General features: G+C 39.0%; 2 protein-coding genes across 2 annotated transcripts; both read left to right on the forward strand.

The window, feature by feature from the left end:
* The first annotated feature begins 2,922 nt into the window (after positions 1 to 2,922).
* On the forward strand, positions 2,923 to 5,273 carry LOC135253328 (C-C motif chemokine 13-like). Its single transcript, XM_064332455.1, has 4 exons — positions 2,923 to 3,394; positions 3,615 to 3,717; positions 4,504 to 4,581; positions 4,761 to 5,273. Exons 1-4 carry the CDS (start codon positions 3,316 to 3,318, stop codon positions 4,783 to 4,785), a joined length of 285 nt encoding a protein of 94 aa, XP_064188525.1. The 5' UTR covers positions 2,923 to 3,315; the 3' UTR covers positions 4,786 to 5,273.
* Positions 5,274 to 9,978: 4,705 nt separating this feature from the next.
* LOC135253329 (C-C motif chemokine 20-like) lies at positions 9,979 to 12,156 on the forward strand. Its single transcript, XM_064332456.1, has 4 exons — positions 9,979 to 10,224; positions 10,448 to 10,550; positions 11,274 to 11,351; positions 11,627 to 12,156. Exons 1-4 carry the CDS (start codon positions 10,146 to 10,148, stop codon positions 11,649 to 11,651), a joined length of 285 nt encoding a protein of 94 aa, XP_064188526.1. The 5' UTR covers positions 9,979 to 10,145; the 3' UTR covers positions 11,652 to 12,156.
* Positions 12,157 to 21,651: the final 9,495 nt, after the last annotated feature.

Below are 21,651 nucleotides of genomic sequence, written 5' to 3' on the forward strand. Positions count from 1 at the left end.
GAAATTTAGACAGTTTTCTCAATGTACTCTGAAATTAAAGCATAGAACAAATAAACTGTTGGAGATTTAAAAAAAGAAATCATGGAATCGCACTATGTATCTAACACAATGTATTCTAATTTTTTGACTCATCAAAGTAGCCACCTTTTTCAAATATAGCAGCTGAACATACTCATGGCATTCGTTCTACAATGGAAATCAAATATTGTTTGGAAAGATCTTCCCAACACTGTTGCAGAAGTTTCCTCAAATGTGTTGCATGTGTAGGCTGCTGTGCTTTCACCCTTCTGTCCAGTTCAACCCAAACCAGCTTGATGGGGTTCAAGTCTGGAGACTGTGCTGGCCATTCCATGATTTGAGGCCTACCATCTTGTTATTTTCTTCTAAGATAGTTCTGACATAACCTGGTGGTATGTTCTGGGTCATTATCTTGCTGTTGGATGAACCCCTGACCAACTAGGCGTCAACCAGAGGAAATTGCATGGCACTGCAAAATGCTGTGGTAGCCCTTTTGGTTCAGGGTGCCAATCACTCTGTACAGGTCACCAATTCTGGATCCAGCAAAAGAGCCCCAGACCATCACACTTCCTCCTCCATGTTTGACAGTTGGTGTCACACACTGAGGAACCATCTTTTCACCTACTTGACGGCGTACAAAAACCCTGTGTGATGAACTGAAGATTCATTGGTCCGTAAGACCTTCTTACAGTCTTCAGTAGTCCACTGTTGGTGCTTCATGGCCCAGGCAAGCCTCTTTTTCTTATTTAGCCATTTTAGCAATGGCTTTCATACTCGTACTGCCATTTGACCTGTCAAACCTGCAGCTTGAAGTCTTCTCTTCTTGTTGAAATTGAGACTTGCCTATATCAACCCCTTTAAGTTAAGCTGTGCTTGAAGCTGTTGTCCTGTGAGCCACCTATCACAATAGCTGTTGACTCTCAGAAACTTGTCTTCTGATTCTGTTGTGGCTTTGGGTCTGTTGGACCTCTTTCTGTCAGAGTTTCCTCCAGTTTCCAAGTGCCTTTCAATGGTGTAGGAAACTGTACTCGCTGACACCTTGGCTTTCTTTGCAATTTCTCTAAAGGAAAGACCTACACTTTTAAGGGTTACAGTGGTCTGTCTGTCTTCCTTTGTTAATGGCCTTTTTCTCGCCATTATGATGGCAATATACTACTTCCTGCAGTACAATATTGTCCAAATAATCCTTCAGAGGGTGTAGTAATACAGACTGTTCCAACACTGATTTTATTCAGGTTTGTAAGTGATCAACAAATGTTGGGACACCTGTAGGAATTGTTTGCATCAATTTCAAGGCTCAATTAATTTTCATTGCTGCAGAAAAGCTGTAAGTTGTTAACCTGTCACTTGCTCCCTGAAAAATGCCTCTTTTATAACTCTTCCTTTTCTCCCCCCAAGGCACATGGAGCAAAACATGCTGAACAGGAACTCCAAGGAAGTGAAGATGACACCACCTCAGCCATTCGTACATGGAGAAGATTGTGAGGCCCTGAAACTCCTTTAAACCCTTGGATTTAATTAAATTTAATTATACAGTTTTATTCTTCAGTTCAACACCATTCCCAATTAAATCAAAATTAATGTTCTTGCTGTTTATCAAAAGTCACAGATGAAAATGAGAAATCGTTGAACATCATCTGGATTTCCCTGGTAAAAGCGACAAAGCTGCTGAAAAAATGTTTCTTTTAAAAGATAGAAGATCAGCTGTTTTCTTAATTTTTTTAGTACATTAAAAAATAGAGAATAGTAATAAATCTCTCATAAAACAAGAATAAATCTCCCATAGATACAGAATTCAAATTTGCAAGGGTGAACTTTTAACCGTGTAATTTTGCTATGGTTAATAAGCCCCCAGTCCCTCTAGATAAGAGTGTCTGCTATATTCTAAATGTAAATTTAGATTCAAGTGAAGTGTTTCACAGCAGCAACCAACCCAGAGCTCAAGGCAATTGTTCCAGAAATGCTAGTTATGGTTGTGATCTAGCATAACATCAATGCAAGTGAGTCTTGTGAATTAACACCAGCTAGTCCTTTGTCATGCATTACTTTCTCTGCGTCCGTTTTAGGATTTGAAAGATACGTAGCAGTAAAAGTTTCACTGCAACAAAAGGCTTCAGACAGCCTGCAGATTCCTGCAGATCATGGGCAATTTTAAGACTTAACTTTTCACCCATATTCAGAGCATAATTGTTCATTCACATTCTGGTTTTGCTTTACTCTTTTGTACATTATGGCAGGTGACATGTTTAGAAAATCTGAGGGCTTTGGACGAGCGATTTAAGGTGTACTCAAAAAAGTATTTGACTCAGGTCGAACAGACAAAGCCGTGGCAGTTTTGTGCATTCCTTGGCTGAAAAACTGTACTAATTAGTGTTTTGTTCTAGTCACATAAATTTTCTAAGAGAACTTTTACTTTCTGAACCTGGATTTTCCACCCCTGGTGCTGTGGCATGTGGTGCACAACACAGGAAGTGGGGAAAACTCAAAGGCAGTAGCACAGCAGAAGTAGAGAAAGCATGGCCACACACCTGTTCTGCATCATCAGGCCATGGCATTAAATCACTACAAACCTGTTTCTTTGACTCATCAGGTTTCAATCTTTAAATGATGCCTCAGCTGTTTTGCAAAGTAGTGACATCTGCTAAAATATCATACAATGCATATGCCACTTGTTTTATATCAACTTGTATAATAAAATACATTTATTTATCTCCATCAGTCAAATAAGTCCTCTCTATCTACAAAGTGTAACAGTAAAGTCAAAGTTACACATTTAGTGAGTTACATCTGGAGATTTTCTGAATGCGGCCTGAGATGAGGCTTAATTTCTTAATAAACAGTAACCGATTGCTCAAAAGTGTAAAGTTCTTATCAGACTGGTAGCACATCACTGAATAGCTCCTTTGTCTGTGTTTACACTTTCCCAAAGATAAAATCCCCATGCCCTGCCCACATGTTTATGCTCTGAAATTCCACTCTGTTCTCCAAGTGACCTTTGGGGTTATGCTTGATGAATGACGTGAGGTAGAATATCACAATCAAGAGGAAGTAATCTAAAAAAATGTAGTTCCCTCCCCACACCTGTCACACAAAGATAAAGGGGGAGGAGAAAGTGATCTATAAATAGCCATCAAAAAAAACATGACAAAAGCAAACAAGTTTGGAAAGTCCACCAGGTGCCCTATATAAAGACACAAAGCTCAAGCCAGTGAATCAGAGCACAAACTGATTAGAGAGAAACACACAGCCTGCTCCACTTTTACTGAAGCCAAAGACACACAAGGACTAAGACTGAAGATGGCGAACACCAGATTATTTACTGTGGCCCTGCTGGTCATTTTCACCCTCAACAGCTTCCTTCCTCAGACAGAGTCAGGTGAGCCTTCTCCCACTGTCACACAAGCTGTCATGTAGTTATTCCACAGTTTCCCAGCCATGAAATGTGATGTTGTGATGAGGTTGAGAGGTGTGAGGGATAATTTCCATAAGATCTTAATCTTCCCAAATGCATGAGTTGTCATTTTGAATGTGAACAGATCTATTTTCCCTTCTTCCAGCTTCTGTGGTTTAAAAATATTTTTCCTTGTTTTTTCCAGTACGCTGTTGCCTGTCATATACAAAGAAAAAAATTCACTGCCAAAGGATGGAGAACTACACCATCCAGACATACATGGGCATCTGTGACATGGATGCGATCATGTAAGTTATTCTCAGAGAGATACAGAGACATGTGACACTGGTCATTGGTAGGCAGTACGTGTAGAGCAGTGCTTAGATTGAATGACTCAAAATATGAATATAAGAAGTTTTACAGTACTGTGGAAAGCAGTATGTAGAAGTGGTTAAGCTCTTGACCCTGACCTTGAACTGCAATTTAATGAGTGCCATATTACAATATGTTCCACAATATGTTCCATTTAAGAATTTAACACACACTCTCACACAGTGACTTACTTACAGTAGATGCCATTTTACATACAATCTATGTATGTATCATAGCAGTGTTTCAGTGTGATGGAGTGGTTAGTGCTCTGGATGCAGCATCTGAGTGTTGTAATATAAAGAGTGTCACAGTAATGTTAAGGCAGTGTGAAGTAGAAGTTGAACTTTTGTCAGGTGCTTTATTATAGCAAAGGGGGCATCAATTTATAACAAAGAACTGTGGGATCAGAGATTTGTTTGCTGCTGACTTTGAGAGTGAGACAAATTAAATGTTAATCAACCTGTGTGTTTACAAAGTGTGGCTTATCATGTTTATCATCCATATCCATGGAGTATTCATGTGAACAACTTGATAACATTTCATGTGTATTAGCTACCTTGCTCAATAGCCATATAATATAATAGCCACAGTAAATAACCAGCATGCAGATTCCCTCAGGTTCATATCTGAAATGAGTCTGCTGAGCACACTGAGCACATTGAGTACAATGTGGCTGATCAGCTTTTCCACTGCTTACCCCCGTGCTATGTGTCTCATTACAGCTTCCACACAAAAGCAGGCAAGTCTATCTGTGCTGACCCATCAAAAGAGCAGACTCAGAGGACAATCAAGTGCCTTAAGTGAGTGGCTTCTTCTTTTTAATTTGCACATTTTGTACAACATGCACTGTGTGTGATGCAATGCAGTAAGAGCATAAATAAGTTATACATATTTATCCTTATTGCTGGAATTAGGTATAATGTTTTCATTTTATTTAATCACATACTGTGATAATAAACACTGGTCTTTCTTCCTTCAGAGCAAGAGCCCACAATTTGTTTTGAGGAATCTTCAATTATACAACACAACAACAATGAAGCAATTTAAGAAGACAAGCTATTGTAATTGTTTAATTTCTGTGTGTTGTTCACTACAAGTATTTAAATTATTTAAAAAGGAAATTTTTATTGTTTAAAAAAACATATATTTTAATTGTACGTCAATTTTTTCTACATATGTTTATGGTAATGCTGAAGTTTTCACCACTTCGTTATTGATCTGTTTCATAAACAGAAATGGTACAGTGTCACATCTGAGATACAATGTCGCCATATTTTGAATATGGACTAAATGAAAACATTTTATGTTTTTAAAGAGTATCACAAATTATTTTTGTGTTGACTTTGTGCTGTCTTCTTCATAAAAACAGTTTAAACACCTTGAAAGAAATCAAACGGTTTGTTTTACTTTCAAAATTCTTATAGATTTAATGTATGTATTGCTGTGACATGGAAGTGTAATCAAGCTAAAATAAAGATACCTATTTATGAAACATATTGTATTATTATTGTTCTTATTAAGTACAGTGAATAGACTTAAGTTGACAAGCTTGCAGTATGCAACAAAATGCAATGGCACAAGTAAAACAAAACTGATAGTCGGTGTCCATCCTGTTCCCTTTCTTTATTACACTTTATCGCCCTCTGGTGTTGCAGTATGTCAAGCACCAATTGCAATTCAAGGCTTGTAACTGATTTACACACTTAAGAGGTACAGTGGGCTCCAGAATTATTGGCACCCTCAATAAAAATGAATAAAAAAGGCTGCATAAAACAGATGACACAGATAATAATCTATATGTTATGTTCAAACATATGGGAAAACTATATACTTTTATTTCAATACATTTACTCTCATGCTTCAATGTTTTTTTTATTAAGTAATCTAATTTTTTCTGAAAACCGTAGGTGGCATAATTATTAGCACCCCTAAAAATTATCGTAAAATCAGACAAAATTAAATTGGCAATACAATTGTACTTAGTTTAGTTCATCTCAGTCTAAAGGAACTTTATTGTGTCATTCCATAACGTCCAGTTTCACTAGAGAATAAAAATGAGGTAAGAAGCATACAAAATCCCTTTGTCATCCATCGGCATGGGAAAAGCCAAATAACTGTCAATTCAGAAGAGACCGATGGTAATTTACCATCACAAGCCAGGTAATGGGTACAAAAAAGACATAAACGGTTAAACATACCACTTAGCACTGTAAGGGCAATAATAAAAAAGGTGTAAAACATATGGAATGGTTGCAAATTTGCCAGGAAGAGGAAGCAAGTGCATGGTGTCCCCACGGGCGGTGAGGAAGATGGTGAGAGAGGTCATTAATAACCCAAGGATCACTGTTTAAGAATTGCAGAGATTGGTTTGTTTCTTGTGGTCTAAAAGTCTAAGTCTAAAAAAAACATTAAATGGCACCTCCATACCAACTAACTCTTTGGAAGGGTGGCACAAAGACAGCCCTTACTGAGCACAATAAACAAAACCAAGAATCTGGAGCTTGCCAAACCTCACTGGAATTATGACTGGAAGAGAGTGCTATTGTCAGATGAGACCAATATTGAAAGTTTTGGCCATACATACCATCAACATGTTTGGCGGCAAAAGAGGAATGCATACAGGAGAAGCACCTCATACCTACTGTCAAATATGGAGGTGGGTCATTGATATTCTGGAGATGTTTTGCTGGCAGTGGTCCCGGGGCACTATTTTAGATCAATGGCACATGAATGAATTCAACAAAGTACCAGGAAATTCTGGCAGAATTTGGCTGTTGGTTGTCTCTGCTAAGAAGCTAGGACTTGGTCATAAGTAGATTGTCCAGCAGGACAATGACTCCAAGCATACATCAAAATCTAAACAGAAATGCTTAAGTGAAATCAACATCCATGTTTTCCAATGGCCATCTCAGTCTCCAGACTTAATTTTCATCACAAACCTGTGGTCTGAACTGAAGAGGGGGGGTCCATAAGTGCAAACCCAAAGATATCAATGATTCTGAAAAGTTTTACATGGAGCAATGGTCAAGAATCTTCCAAATGTGTTCTCTAAACTTATCACAAATTATAGGAAAAGACTAATGGCTGTCATCTTTGCTAGGGGTGTTTTCACAAAGTATTAAGCCAAGGGTGCCAATAATTGTGGAACCTGTTTTTTGGGGAAATATTTTTTTTATTTTAAAAATGTAAGACTTTGGTTGATTCCAATGAATCATTAATCAAGCGCACTAGTTTACACATGGTGGAAAATAAAGCTTATGTCAATAATTGTATTATTTTTTAGTTTAGAATTTTTTTAGCTTTTTATGTGCATTTTTATCAAGGGTGCCAATAATTCTGGAGCCCACTGTAAAAAGGTATGCTTCTTTATAGTCAGTTTGCATTGTAATCATTGAGTTCATTCATCTTAATTTCACTCAATTAAATTTAAAAAAATTAACAGTTACTTATGGACAGCTATTTTCAAAACTGACAAATACTAATGCTGTCATTCTGGACAATTATGAATTTGATAAAATGTCACAGCATCTAGGAACTGACATGGCCAAGCACATTACTTGAAGCATATTTTTGAACCCTAAGAGAACATGCAAAATGTGAAATAGACTGCACTTCTAAACAGCAATCTCACTCTGATTGTTCTGAGAGAGGTAATGCTCATTATTGAATCCATTGTGTGAGATATAAATAAACAAATAATGCTCTGGAAAAAATTAACCGTTGAAGCCTTTCCTGGAGTTACAAATGGTTTTCATATTCTTAATCAATTAGCAAGTTGCTTATCAAAGATGAAGGAGGTTAAATGGTTATTTCCATGTTAGCACAAATGATGCCAAGCAAAAAGAATGTTTAACCATGAAAACACACTCTAGTAATTCTATACAGAATAGGATGTGACATGTTCAGTAGTATTTACTCCTTTTATGGATAGCTGTAACAATGTTTCATGGATCAGGGTATTGTGCTCAGATAAAACCAGGATAGTTTCTGGGGAAAGACCCATATTCTTTAGAGTGGTTACATCTAAATCCAAATCAAGGAGGTTCATATTCTCTCTCAGGAAACCAAGTACAAACCTGTAATAATGTCTGACTACATTCCAACAAGTCACATGACTATCCATTTGCTGTCTATCTACCGCTGAGACAAGAATATCAAAATAAATCTATATCACCTTCAAGATGCTGGGCAACTGTGATGTACTCCAACTCCTGACCACTCATCAAGCAACCACTTGTCCACTAGACCCCATCCCATCTATAGTCCTCCACTCTATATCTGGTAAGAACCTTCCTTGCCTGTCCTCTATCATCAATGCCTTTCTTGCATGTGGCCATGTTCCCTAAGACTTTAAAATGGCCTGTGTTACCCCAATCCGTTAAAAACCGCACCTTGGTATCGTCAGATGTCAAGAATAATTAACTTGTATCGCTTCTACCTTTTCTGTCCAAAACCCTTGAAAGAGCAGTGCTTAAACAACTATCATCTTTTCCCCATCAAAACAACCTGCTTGATCCTCATCAGTCTGGCTTTTGAACTGGGCACTCAACAGAGATTGCCCTCCTGGCTGTGACTGAGGCACTTGCCACTGCAAGAGCCTCATCCTTTTCCTCTGTCCTGATCCTTCTAGACCTGTCTGCAGCAGTCAACACAGTCAACCACAAACTCCTTGCTCCACTTTGGCTGAGATTGGCATTTCTAGGACTGCCCTCTCTTAATTTGCTTCCTACCATGCACATAGGTCTTACCAGGTCACCTGGATGGGGTCTGTCTCTACACCTCATCCCCTTGTTACAGGAGTTCCACAGGGATCTGTACTGGGGCCTCTGCTGGTCAACATTTACATCAAGTCATTTGGTTTTGTCATTAATTCACACGGCTTCTCTTATCACTGTTATGCTGATGATACACAGCACTTCTTCTCTTTCCCTCCCTCTCCCATCGAGATCAATGAGAGAATATCTGCCTGCCTGGCAGACAGCTCTATATAGATGGCCAAGTATTACCTAAAGCTCAACCTCAACATGACCAAACTGCTGTTCCTCCCTTACAGGACCTCCCTACTATGGGAGCTCTCAATTACTGTCGATGGCACCACAGTGACTGCCTCTCACTCTGCAAGCAGGACCTCAAGGAGCACATCAAGGCAATACCATCGTCCTAATTCCTCTTGAACAATATCAGGAGGCTTTGACCAATTCTGACCACGTACTCCACCCAGCTACTTGTCCAGACCCTGGTGATCTCCTGTCTTGACAACTGCAACTCTCTCCTTGCAACCCTGCCAGCCTATGCCATACAGCCACTACAGATGATTTAGAATGCTGCTGTCCAACTTGTCTTCAACCTTCCTACGTTCACTACGTGAGGCATCTGGATGAGCAATTTGGAACTTCCACAAGAAGTGAAAGTATTTCAAAAATGTGTTTTACTCAGGGCTTGCAGGCTGAGCAGTGGCAGTTCCATTTGATGTCTCGCTGTTCTTTCTTGCTGTACTACATTACCAGTGTGTCATTGCTGTGGCATGTGGTGCACAACACACGAAGTGGGGAAAACTCAAAGGAGGTAGCACAGCAGAAGTAATGAAAGCATGGCCACACGCATGTTGTGCATCATCTGGCCACGGCATGAAATCACTACAGATCCGTTTCTTTGACTCATCAGATTTCAAACTTTAAATGATGGCTCAGCTGTTTTGGAAAGTGACAAAAGCAAATAAATTATTATAAAATGCATCTGTTTTTTATGTGATCATGTATGATATAAGACAAGATAATTGATTTATCACCCTCAGTAAAATAAGTGCTGTTCTTCAATAAAATGTAACAGTAAAGTCGAAGTTACACATTTAGTGAGTTACATCTGGAGATTTTCTAAATGTGGCCTGAGATGAGGTTTTAATTTCTTAATGAATATTAAGTGATTGCTCAAGAGTAAAAGTTTTTATAAGCACGTCACTGAATAGCTCCTTTGTCTGTGTTTACACATTCTCAAAGATAAAATACCCATGCCCTGCCCACATGTTAATGCTCTGAAATTCCACTCTGTTCTCCAAGTAAGCTTTAAAATTATTCTTGATGAATGGCATGAGGTAGAACATCACAATTAAGAGGAAGTAATCTAAAATAATTTAGTGCCCTTCCCACACCTGTCACACAAGGTTGAAGGGGGAGGGGCCAGTGATCTGCAATAGCAATCTAAAACAAACGTGATAACAGCAAACTAGTTTGGAAAGTCCACCAGGTGCCTCATATAAGGCCTCTGAGTTCAAGCCAGTGAATCAGAGCACTACCTGACTAGAGCTAAACGCACAGCCTGCTCCTCTTTTGCTGAAGCCAAAGACACACAGAGACTAAGACTGAAGATGGCGAGCACCAGATTCTTTACTGTGGCCCTGCTGGTCATTTTCACCCTCAACAGCTTCCTTCCTCAGACAGAGTCAGGTGAGTCTTCTCCCACTGCCGCACAAGCTGTCATGTAGTTATTCCACAGTTTCCCAGCCATGAAATTTAATGTTATGATGATGTTGAGAGGTCTGAGGGCTAATTTCCGGAAGATTTATGTTACTCTTCCCAAATGTAAGAATTGTCATTTTGAATGTGAACATCTATTTTCCCTTCTTTCAGCTTCTGTGGTTTACATTTTATTTTCCTTTTCTCAATCCAGTAAGCTGCTGCCTGTCATATACCAAGAGAAATATTCACTGCCAAAAGCTGAAGGGCTACACCATCCAGACATACAAGGGCATCTGTGACATGGATGCGATCATGTAAGTTATTCTCAGAGAGAATACAGAGATATGTAACACTGGTCATTGGTAGGTAGTAAGTGTAGAGCAGTGTTTTGAATCCAAGACTTGATTATAAGGATTTCAACAGTACTGTGGACAGCAGTGTAAATAATTGGTTAAACTCTTCACCTTTATCTTGACCTGCAGTGTAATGAGTGTCATATTACAATGTATCCCATATCATTTCAGCATTTAGCAGAAACTCACACACAGTGACTTTTATATACACTCCTTGTATTTAGCTGGATATTTTACTGAAGCAATTTAGGTTAAGTACTTGTAAAACCAGTGTTTCAGTAGTGTGGCGGGGTGATTAGTGCATTATATGCAGCATCTGAAGGTCGTAATATAAAGATTGTCACAGTAAAGTTACAGTAGAAGTTAAAGTTTTATCAGGTACTTTATTAAAAAGCAATGTGGGCAACAATTTATAGCAAAAGACTGTGGGATCAGAGGTTTGTTTGCTGCTGACTTTGAGAGTCAGACAAATTAACCGTTAATCAACCAGTGTGTGTTTACAAAGTGTGGCTTATCATGTTTACACATCCAAATCCATGGAGTATTAATGCGCATAGTTGAATTATATTTCATGTGTATTAGCCACCTTGCTCAATAGACATGTAGTAATATAGCCATTAATATAGTCATTGTAAATAATAGGCATGCATATTCCCTAAGGTTCAATTCAATGTGTCATTACAGCTTCCACACAAAAGCGGGCAAGTTCATCTGTGCTGATCCATCAAAAGAGCAGACACAGGGGACAATCCAGTGCCTTAAGTGAGTCGCCTCCTCTTTTTCAATTACACATTTTGTAGGAAACATTGCCTGTGATGCGATGAAGTAGCTGCAGAAATTAGTTGAACATATTTATCCTTCTGTAACCACTGTGACTTTTTTCTATGACCCAAACGTTCATAAACAACAAATGCAAAGTTGAAACAAAATTACTGCTGGAATTAAGCAGAAATGTTTTAACATTTAATTTAACCACAGCTAAAAGAAGTTGTTGCATTTTCTTGCTTAAAAATAAACACTGATCTTTCTTTCTTCAGTGCAAGAGCCAAGAGTTTGTCTTGAGGAACCTTCCAGACTGTCATTGACTCAACACAATGACAATGAAGCAATTTAAGAAAATAAGCTATTTTACTTTTTTCATTCTTGTGTACTTCACTACATGTATTTACTTTATTTAAGAAAGTGATTTCTATTATTTTTTTTAAATGGTATATTTGAATTGTATTTCAGTTTTTTCTAAATATGTTTATGGTAATGCTGAAGTTTTCACCACTTCGTTATTGATCTGTTTTATAAACAGAAATGGCATAGTGTCACATCCGAAATACTATGATGCCAAATTTTAAATATTGAAATGAAAATGAAAACATTTAATGTTTTTAAAGAGTATCACACATTATTTTTGTGTTGACTTTGTGCTGTCTTCTTCATAAAAACAGTTTAAACACCTTGAAAGAAATCAATATGTTTGTTTTATTTGGCAAAATTCTTATATAATTTCTGTATGTAACTCTGTGATGTGGACATGTAATAAAGCTACAATAAAGATATATGTGTGTGAAACATATTTTATTATTATTAAGTACAGTGAATAGACTTAAGATGACAAACTCACAGTACACAACAATCATAAAAATTTAATGGGACAATTAAAAAAGACTGGCAGTCTGTGTCCCTCCTGTTCCCTTTTTGATTATACTTTATCGCCCCCTGGTATTGCATTATGTCAAATACCAATTGCAATTCAAGGCTTGTAACTGATTTACAGGTTTAATAGGTGAAAAGTATGCTTCTTCATAGTCAGTTTGCATTGTAATCATGAAGTTCATTCATCTTAATTTCACTCAATTAAATTAAAAATATAAAACACTTACTTATGGACAGCTATTTTCAACACTGGAAAATATTAATGCAGTCATTCTGGACAATTATGAATGTGACTGTTACATCCCACGTGTATGTGTGTGTATGTGTCTCTCTCGCTCTCTTTCTCTCTGTCTTTGTTCTGGCTATCATTCTCTGCTGGACCCCATTCCCATTTGTCCCATCTGCCGTCAATCATCGTTACATCCTTGTCCCACTTCCACCAATCAGAGGGCTCCACATAACCCCGGTTCCTCCAATTTTTTAAATTATTTTTATGTCACGAGGCAAGTCATTAAGAACAAATTCTTATTTACAATGGCGGACAGCTTTGCATTTTAAAAACCCTGAGCTTCCTGTTTTGGTTGCTCTCGTTTTGTCAGTCTGTCTTGAGCTTTAGCCATATGTTTGATTGTTGCTGGTGTTTAATCTTTGTATTGTACCGTTCCCTAGTGTGTTGCCGTTGTCTATCTGGTTATCCTTTGTTTGTCTGTCCTGTTGTATTCAGTGTGGCCACGACAAGGCCTTGGGACAGGGTAAGACAGGGGCCTCTATACACTAGCACACATAGGTTTAAGTACTTGTATAGACAACTCAGGTTAGGAGTGGTAGCCACCTGCTGTTTCTGTTCGTTAGCTAGAGTAGGAAGTCAGGCTTTTGTTTTGTAAATATACTAGTTAGATAGCCTTGTCCTACTTTTGATTTTCAGCTAGCACTGTTTGGTTTTGTTGTTTTTCTTTTTTTTAGCAACACTCGGGTTCCTTGACCTCAATTGTGTGTCTTGTTTTGTGTATTGTAAATATTGTACATACCCGCTTGTATTTTCACTTTTGCACTTTAAACCTAGTAAACACTCTTCACTTGACAGTCCATTTCAGTCTCCTTATTATTATTATCATTACAATTGCTTGTAATGATAATAATCTTTACTTCACCCAGTCTCATAAATATATATGGTACTCACCCCATGTACCACTAGACCTTTGGGGTCGTAACATAATTGGGGGCTCGTCCGGGATGAGCGTATTCTGTGTGAATAATATTGTCGTATTTTGCATTGTGCATTGTAAAATCGCTAGATTGGTGTATTATTGGATGCTGTGTTGGTGTACTGTGATATTGGACTGCGTATTTATTCAGTGCTGTGCTTGTGCATAAGAAAGGACACAAAAATGGCTTCATTTGATTTAGGTGAGTTTATTGCAGCACCTTCGCATATTGTTTTTGACTAGTGCCATAAAGCAGACTTGTTAGCTATTGCGGATCACTTTGGTATCTCGGTTTTGTGGGCACGTCCTGATTTTGCCGAGTCCTCAGCATCCTCAGGTCGATATCGTCGGCCACGCCCCAAAATATTTCGGCCTCACCCACAGAATCGTCACAATTCAATAAACCAATCGCCATCCTTTATTGGGGCTGCTGGGAAAATTGAAAGAACCGCCAATTTATCAATTCAAAATTTCCCAAACGTTGACGTTGCATCATACAAGTAAGGGCAGTTATCTTGCATCTGTGCATTTTGTTTGACATATCTTAATCCGTTATTTTTGTGCAGCTAACCTCCCCAACCAACAAACTTTATTTTTTTGTATGCATCTATTTAATTTTTCTCTTTATATTTGAATGCAGAAATTCATGGAAGGTAATCTTAGCGAACTAACCAAGCGGACATTCATATAGGTAACGTTATTAGGCTAAGCTTTATGAACGTCTAGCAGCATCTTGAATATTTTAACTACAGTGTAGAGAGAAAGTGAGAGGGGGCCTCTTAACTAAATTTATTGGTAGCATGGGCACTGGGACTGTTGGTAGCCTACCATACTAGCCTGAAGGACAACCTGAAGTTTTCTTTTCCAAAAAAACAGCAGTTTCCAAAAATCTCTCAAGCATATGACTACCATTGCAAAAAAGGGGATTGATCAATTCAACTTTGGTGTTTGTAACGGGGGGGGGCAGCGGAGGTGCTGGACTGACGAGGCAAAAAACAGCGCTAGGTTTAATCCCGTAGGCGTAATTTATTTATTAACAGGTAAGGTGTGTGTGGTAAAACTAGGGAAAAAGCTCTGGGTAGGTGAGGACATGACGAGCAGAACAAGGAGTCCCCGAGGTGACTTTAAGTCGCAGGTTTTGTTCTCAGTCTCCGGAACCAGGAGCAGAATTAGCCAGCGTTAGCTGGTTCAAGTCACATAGACGAAAGGCCGGTGGCTGTCCATGGTTCTGTCACAGCTGGGAGAGGAGACAGGCGAGGCGCAGTGAGTTGCTGGTAGAGGGGCGGGGCAGACGACTTCCGCACCACAGTGTAGAAATCTAAAATAACTCCCATCCAGCTAATTTAGTCTCCGTTGCTAGCTACGTTTACTCACTGGATGCTCGGCCATGCTAGTACTTAAAGAAACAGTGACACACCTCCATCATATTATTTGCAGTTGCTTGAATTCATTTGTCAGGCGTCAAGAAATTTTATTCCCATTTAAGTGAACATGCTGACATTAGTTGTATCCTGCAAATACCGATAGCTTTACTACGCGAATAATTCAGATTAAACAATGAATTAACCAAAGTATTGGCTATTGTCAGCTTACTACTTGATTGTTGTATTTAGCGCAAAATTACTATATTATCCTCAGGCGTCTAGAATCTTAGTTGTTGTCCTCAGTACGACATAATTAAATTGTCCTCAGCCCAATATTATTATATTGTCCTCAGCCTAATATAATGATATTGTCCTCAGACCAATGTTGCTATATTGTCCTCAGCCCAGTGTTACTATGTTGTCCTCAGCCCAATATAATGATCTTTTGCTCAGTCCAATGTTACAATATTGTCCTTAGCCCAACGTTGGTATGTTGTTCTCAGGCATCTATTGTAACCAGGTAGTTGTTGTCCTCGGCCCAATGTTACTATATTGTCCTCAGACATCTAACCTTTTATTTGTTGTCCTCAGCCCAACATTAGCCACTCCATTGTCCTCAGGCTTCCCACCTAATAGTTGCTGGCCTCAGAAATCATTAACCTCCCCACAAAATCTAATCTTTTAGGCTATTTCCTGTCCTCAGCCCATCATTTAGTCTGTAGCCTGTTTTTAGAGAAAGGAGCTTTATGCATTCTTAAATATAATCATGATACATAGCTATGGTAGTTCAAGATAAGTTACCAACTTATTTTGTTAAGATACAGCATAATACTATTTCAGTATTAATTTTATGCACAATGTAAAAATGTACATCTAAATGCCTTGTCATTCATTATCTTTCCTTCTATGTCTCTCTTTGCTGTAATCTATGAAGGTTTTTCCACCGCCTGAATTACCAGATGATGTGTGGGATCAAAAATCGAAGACATGACAACCTGATAGAGATACTGTTAATCAAAACAAATGACTACTTCACAATTACTCAGGACCTGCAGGCAGTGGGTCGAGTGATGAACCCCTTGGACATAAAGCTTGAAGCTGTAATGGAATCAGCCAACAGAATGCTGGGTTGATAAAGTACAGAGTTCAGATCAGGAGACAGTCCATACAAATATTGTGTGCCATCAGAGCAGACCCCAAACGTAGTCTACAGTGTCTGTCCTGCATAACAGTACTGCACTTGTGCAGTTGGTGCAAGAGGTTGTATGTGCAAACATCAACTTTTGATAAAACTACTCAGCTGTCAAGACAGTCTAAAGTATCCTGACTTGGCAACACAAATTCAGGCGCATGCAAACAGTATAATACAAACACAGAAATATACTGTTGTCTGCAAAGACACAAAAACTGTCAATGTTGAAAGCATGTGTGGTAGAGGTTCATTTAAACCATGCATAGTTAACAGCTTGTGCAATTGCTGTACATTTTCATACCACAGACAATGTGCTTGCCTCCTTGTTGCAAATGAGCTTTTTCAAGTAACAGATACATATGACCACGTAATAGACCATGCACCTCATCTACTACCTTCTAAGGTTGACCTTGAAAATGGCTTAACCAATAAGATGGATGTTAATTCAATAGAAAAACTAAAGCACACCATACAAACTCTTGAGAAATGGGAGAACATACCCGAGAGCATAGCCTTGCAGATGTGTTCTTTACAACAATGTAACAAAAGAAAGTGCCCATTTGATTACATTTCAGAAAGAACCAAACAATGACCTTACAAGGAAAATTAGAGCACTGCACCCAGGCAATAAACTAAAAAGAAAGTGATGCACAGATGAAAGAGGATGCAAACTTACAAAATTTTCCAAAAAATCAAAAAGGAAAAGGCAGGTCAACAAAAATTAGTTGGAACACATAAGTGCACTAAAGCAAAAAGAATGAAAGCCGCAAGCGGCGTTGGGAGGGGTCCAAGCATTGGCACTATCACGCCCCCTATGAAGCGATTTTAAAATGGCTTTGTCCTCATGATCATATACCTTCACCCAACATACCTACTGAATATCATGATGATTGTATAAAATATTGATGACTTACGGCCAATTTTTTGCTAAGAGACGCTGTCAAATGACTTAGTTGCGTCGCCATGGATGTGTCCTGGCCGCTTCCCGTAAAGGCCTTTACTATGTCGTCACTTAGATGGCCCGCCATGTATGTAGAGCTGCAGCGCTTCCATGCCGCAACTAAAAAAGGCGTCACACTAGTGTTGTCACAATACCCAGATTTTGACGTTGATGCCGATACCAGGTTTAGTATCACGATACTCGATACTGATACGATACTGATTCAATACTCGGTACCTAACGATACTGAAATTACCTTAATAGATCAGAAACGTAATGTCCACAAGGGTTGACCTCATTTTCGAATTCACGGTTTATTAACAACCTTTAAGATGAACCCTGTTCAACATATTAATAAGCATAGGCCTATAGTGTTAGTGTAACACTAAACAATAGAAAAATATACTAAACATATTTCACAAATTAAACAATTGTAAAGTAAATAATCTTTAAACAGGTTTTTCACTTTTAAATAGATCTAAAAACAGCATATTTTAATAACAATACAGCATCTTCCCATAATAAAATATTTCCAAATTAGAACACCTATCGTTACTGAAGTGAACTGAGTGGAAGCTTGCGCTGTATCAACGAAGCTGAATACACAAGCGCATGTCACCAGACTTGGCTACCATAGTTGCTACTGGCATCTAGCAAAAATTCTGACAAATGACACCTTTCATCCTCTCAATCAGTAATGCGGCAGACACATTTCCCTGGCTTTTACATTTGACCTAAAAGTACAGAACGTCGGAAAATTCTTATACTGAACCGTTTTTTTTTTAAGTACCGGAAAAGTGCTGACGTTTCAGACGTCAGACACATTTTCCAATCCATTGCTCGGCTTAGCAGAGAATGCACATTTGAGAGCGCCTCAGAGACAGATAATAATAATACATATTTCAAATAATAAATACAACATTGAAAAAAAACAAAACAAAAAACGAAATATCAACTCGCCATCCCTGCTACCTGCATGCTGCCCGCAGAGTAGGCTACCGTATTATTTATTTCGACATTGGCAGACTAGGCCTACAGTATAAATTGCATCTTTTGTTTATATTCAATATTAGTAATTGCAACGAGACACTGCAGCTGTAGACACAAGGAAGTTTGTTATATTATGGTAGCAACGGAACGAACCGAAATATTTTGAGCAGTAATACTTACATAGCAATGATGAAATTTTATGTGTTCAGTAGATAGAGGCAGAGACAGTAAATCAATGATAGTTCTATCCGCTTCTGTTTTGCTCCAGAAAACAATGTCAGATAGGTCTATCAGCAAACATATGGCTTAGCGATGCCCAGAAGTCCTCAATAATAATGGTATTTCCCAAGAAATTATGAAATTATGAGTTTCGTTAGGTGAATGTGTAAGTGAATGCGATGATAAGAATTACTCAGTGCCTGAGTAGTGGGGGGCCATAGGAACCCACCTACCAAATTTGGTTGCTCTAGGACTTACGGTTGCTGAGCCTCAGACACTTTTAGCAGAGAAAAATAATAATAATAATAATAATAATCCTAACAGATACAATAGGGTTCCACCCGCTTCACTGCTTGGACCCCTAATAATCCTAACAGATACAATAGGATTCCACCAGCTTCGCTGCTTGGACCCCTAATAATAATAATAATAATAATCCTAACAGATACAATAGGGTTCTACCAGCTTCACTGCTTAGACCCCTAATAATAATAATCCTAACAGATACAATAGGGTTCCACCAGCTTCGCTGCTTGGATCCCTAATGAAGACAGAGCCAGCACATGTAAATGTGTGAGAGCAGGTGAGCCTGAAATTTGATAAACAGCCTATGAGTCATTCCATGCCCCCCGACTGTTCAAAGCTTGCTTGTGTGTTGCCTGGCTTTGGTTCCTGGTCCTCCAACTGGCCCACCAAAAACGAAAAGAACGCCTCAGCACTGGTGGGTCCAAACCCATGTGTTTTAAGCACAAGGTCAGCCTCCGGACCCAGCTTTTTAATATTGTCTCTTGTTTTTCCCAGGGCCTGTCTATTAAACAAAAAGGTTATGTAAGTTTTACATTTTAGGTGAATTGTATAAATGTAAACCTGGGCCTGCTCAAATCCATATCTGAGAAAAGAAAAGAAATATGATGACAACACATACCTATAATATGTAATTTCAAACATTGTGTCATGAAAGATTTAACAATAAAATGTAAAATACAAATTGTAGGGGTGATCCTATCATTTTCCAACTGTTAATTATATGCCATTCATTTTTCACCCACACACATGCACACGCACCTTGGTCACCTTGTAATGTAGAAATGCCCTGGGATATTAAGCTCCTCAGGAAATATTTGGCTAGGCTTTGTCCATATCCCAGGGCAAGGTCTTGTGCCTCTCCCTCTGTAAGGGCACTAAAGTGGACATCTTTGTTTTCACCAGGACAATACAGCAACATTGGGCCTTAGTCAGCACATGTACAAACCTTGAGAACGGTGTTCGAGAGATTAGCAAAGGCCTCTCTGACGTTGAATCTTGCCAAATGTGAAATCTTAGCCATTACAGGTTTACATGCACCCACTACTAAACGTGAGTTATGTAGAATTCTTGGAATGGCTGGCTACTATCGTAGCTTTTGCAGGAACTTTTCTATGGTTGTTGCTCCCCTGACTAGTTCGCTCAGTTCCGTTAGGCAATTCGTTTGGTCCTCAGACTGCCAGAATGCCTTTGAGTGTGTAAATTACTATTGCTAATTTTGCACTTTAATCACAGTAAACACTCTTCACTTGGCATTCCGTTTCAGTCATCTTATTATTATTATCACTACAATTGCTCATCTTTACATCACCCAGTCTTATAAATATATATGTTACTCACCTCGTGTACCCATAGACCTTTGGGGTCGTAACAGTGACAAATATCACAATATCCAGGAACTGACATGGCCAAGCACATTACTTGAGGCACATTTTTTAATCCTAAGAGAACATGCAAAAGGTGAAATAGACTGCAGCATTAATGGCCTCTCAGAGATGAGATGGGAGCTCCATCTTTCTACTTGTTTCTCTCCTTGTACTATACTGGCGAGAGCTGGGCTCCACAATGGAAGGGACCCACCACACAAAGCTCAGCTGCCCACACTGGTCTTCTAAACAGCAACAGATCTCACATTTTGATTCACTCTGTTCTGAGAGATGTAGGGCTATATTTTAACGATCTAGGTGCACAGTCTAAAGCGCATGGCGCAAGTGCATTTAGGGCATGTCCAAATCCACTTTTGCTAGTTTAACGGCAGATAATCTGAGTGCAAAGTAAGGCGCATGGTTCAAAGGGGTTGTACTTGGTCTCTTAATTCATCATAGGTGTGTTTTGGGCATAACATGAAATAAACCAATCAGAGTGTCATCTCTCATTCCCTTTAAAAGCCAGGTGCGCTTGCACCTTGGCGGATTGCTATTATAATGGGGGATTTGCTAAATATTTTTGATAAATATTATGACCAACCATTATGACATGTATTTTTTTGAAACATCGCACGTTGTGCACCCGCCTATGTAGGCACATATTACTATCTTAATAATGCACCCTTAAAATAACAATAAAATACTGCACCATTGACTTAAGACCAGGTTTTTGTTAGTCAATCGCGCAATCACTTTCCGCTGCCTCAAGATACCAATGCGCCTGACCACACCTCATTTTAAGACCAACACGCCCATGGGCGCTCAGATTGGCGCAAGAACATTTGCTATTTAAACAACGTGGGCTCTGGACGGGAAAATGACAACTGCGTCGGTCTGAGATTGGCAAAGACACTTGCGTTGCACTTGGCGCCGCTTTGCGCCGAGTGTAAGATAGAGCCCGTAATGTTCATCATTGAATCCATTGTGTGAGATGTAAATAAACAAATAATGCTTTTGGAAAGAAATTAACTGTTGAAACCTTTCCTGGAGTCAAAAGGGGTTTTCATATTCTTTATCTTTTTTCTTTATTGTTTCTGGTTAGAGGGGGCGCTGATCAAAATTCAAATTGAGGAGGCTCATAGACTCTCTCAGGAAACCAAGTGCAACCCTGTAATAGTGTTTGACTGCATCTCAGCAAGTCACATTGCTTTCCATTTGCTGTCTATCTACCGCTGAGACAAGAATATCAAAAATAAATTTATATCACCATCAAGATTTTTTTATTTATTTATTTTTATTTAACCTTCATTTACCCAGGGTAGGTTTGATGAGCACAGATGCTCTTTTGCAACAATGCTTCCCTGCTTCATACTCATACACATTCATACCTGGGAGCTGCCCAGTACAACCACAATCCTGTATTGTTAGCCACTGAGCTACTCCACTGGAGGGAGAGAGAATTTTTTTAGCCAATTAAATAAGGGGATGATTAGGTGGCAAGTTTTTTTGAGAGAGCCAGATCTGGGATTTTAGCCAGGACACTGGGGAACCCCCTACTCTATGCGATAAGTGTCATAGGATCTTTAATGACCATAGTGAGTCAGGACCTCGGTTTAACGTCTCATCCGAAAGATGGCATCTCCTACAGCACAGTGTCCCCGTCACTGCACTGGGGCATTGGGGTTTATTTGACCAGAGGGAAGATTGCCCCCTGCTGGCCCACCAACACCACTTCCAGCAGCAACTCAGTATTCCCTGGTGATCTCCCATCCAAGTACTAACCAAGCCCACACTTGCTTAGCTTCAGCCAGTCAGCAGGAGCAGAGTGCGTGGTG

The sequence above is a fragment of the Anguilla rostrata genome, chromosome 4, assembly GCF_018555375.3.
Source record: "Anguilla rostrata isolate EN2019 chromosome 4, ASM1855537v3, whole genome shotgun sequence".
In the NCBI taxonomy this organism is placed as follows: domain Eukaryota; kingdom Metazoa; phylum Chordata; class Actinopteri; order Anguilliformes; family Anguillidae; genus Anguilla; species Anguilla rostrata.

Excerpts from the sequence above, each read along its gene's own strand:
- LOC135253328 (XM_064332455.1), top strand. The coding sequence starts at position 3,316 with ATGGCGAACACCAGATTATTTACTGTGGCCCTGCTGGTCATTTTCACC. Across the intron at positions 3,718-4,503 it reads TGTGACATGGATGCGATCAT|CTTCCACACAAAAGCAGGCA; the intron begins GTAAGTTATTCT and ends GTCTCATTACAG. Across the intron at positions 4,582-4,760 it reads AGGACAATCAAGTGCCTTAA|AGCAAGAGCCCACAATTTGT; the intron begins GTGAGTGGCTTC and ends TTCTTCCTTCAG.
- LOC135253329 (XM_064332456.1), top strand. The coding sequence starts at position 10,146 with ATGGCGAGCACCAGATTCTTTACTGTGGCCCTGCTGGTCATTTTCACC. Across the intron at positions 10,225-10,447 it reads CCTTCCTCAGACAGAGTCAG|TAAGCTGCTGCCTGTCATAT; the intron begins GTGAGTCTTCTC and ends TTCTCAATCCAG. Across the intron at positions 10,551-11,273 it reads TGTGACATGGATGCGATCAT|CTTCCACACAAAAGCGGGCA; the intron begins GTAAGTTATTCT and ends GTGTCATTACAG.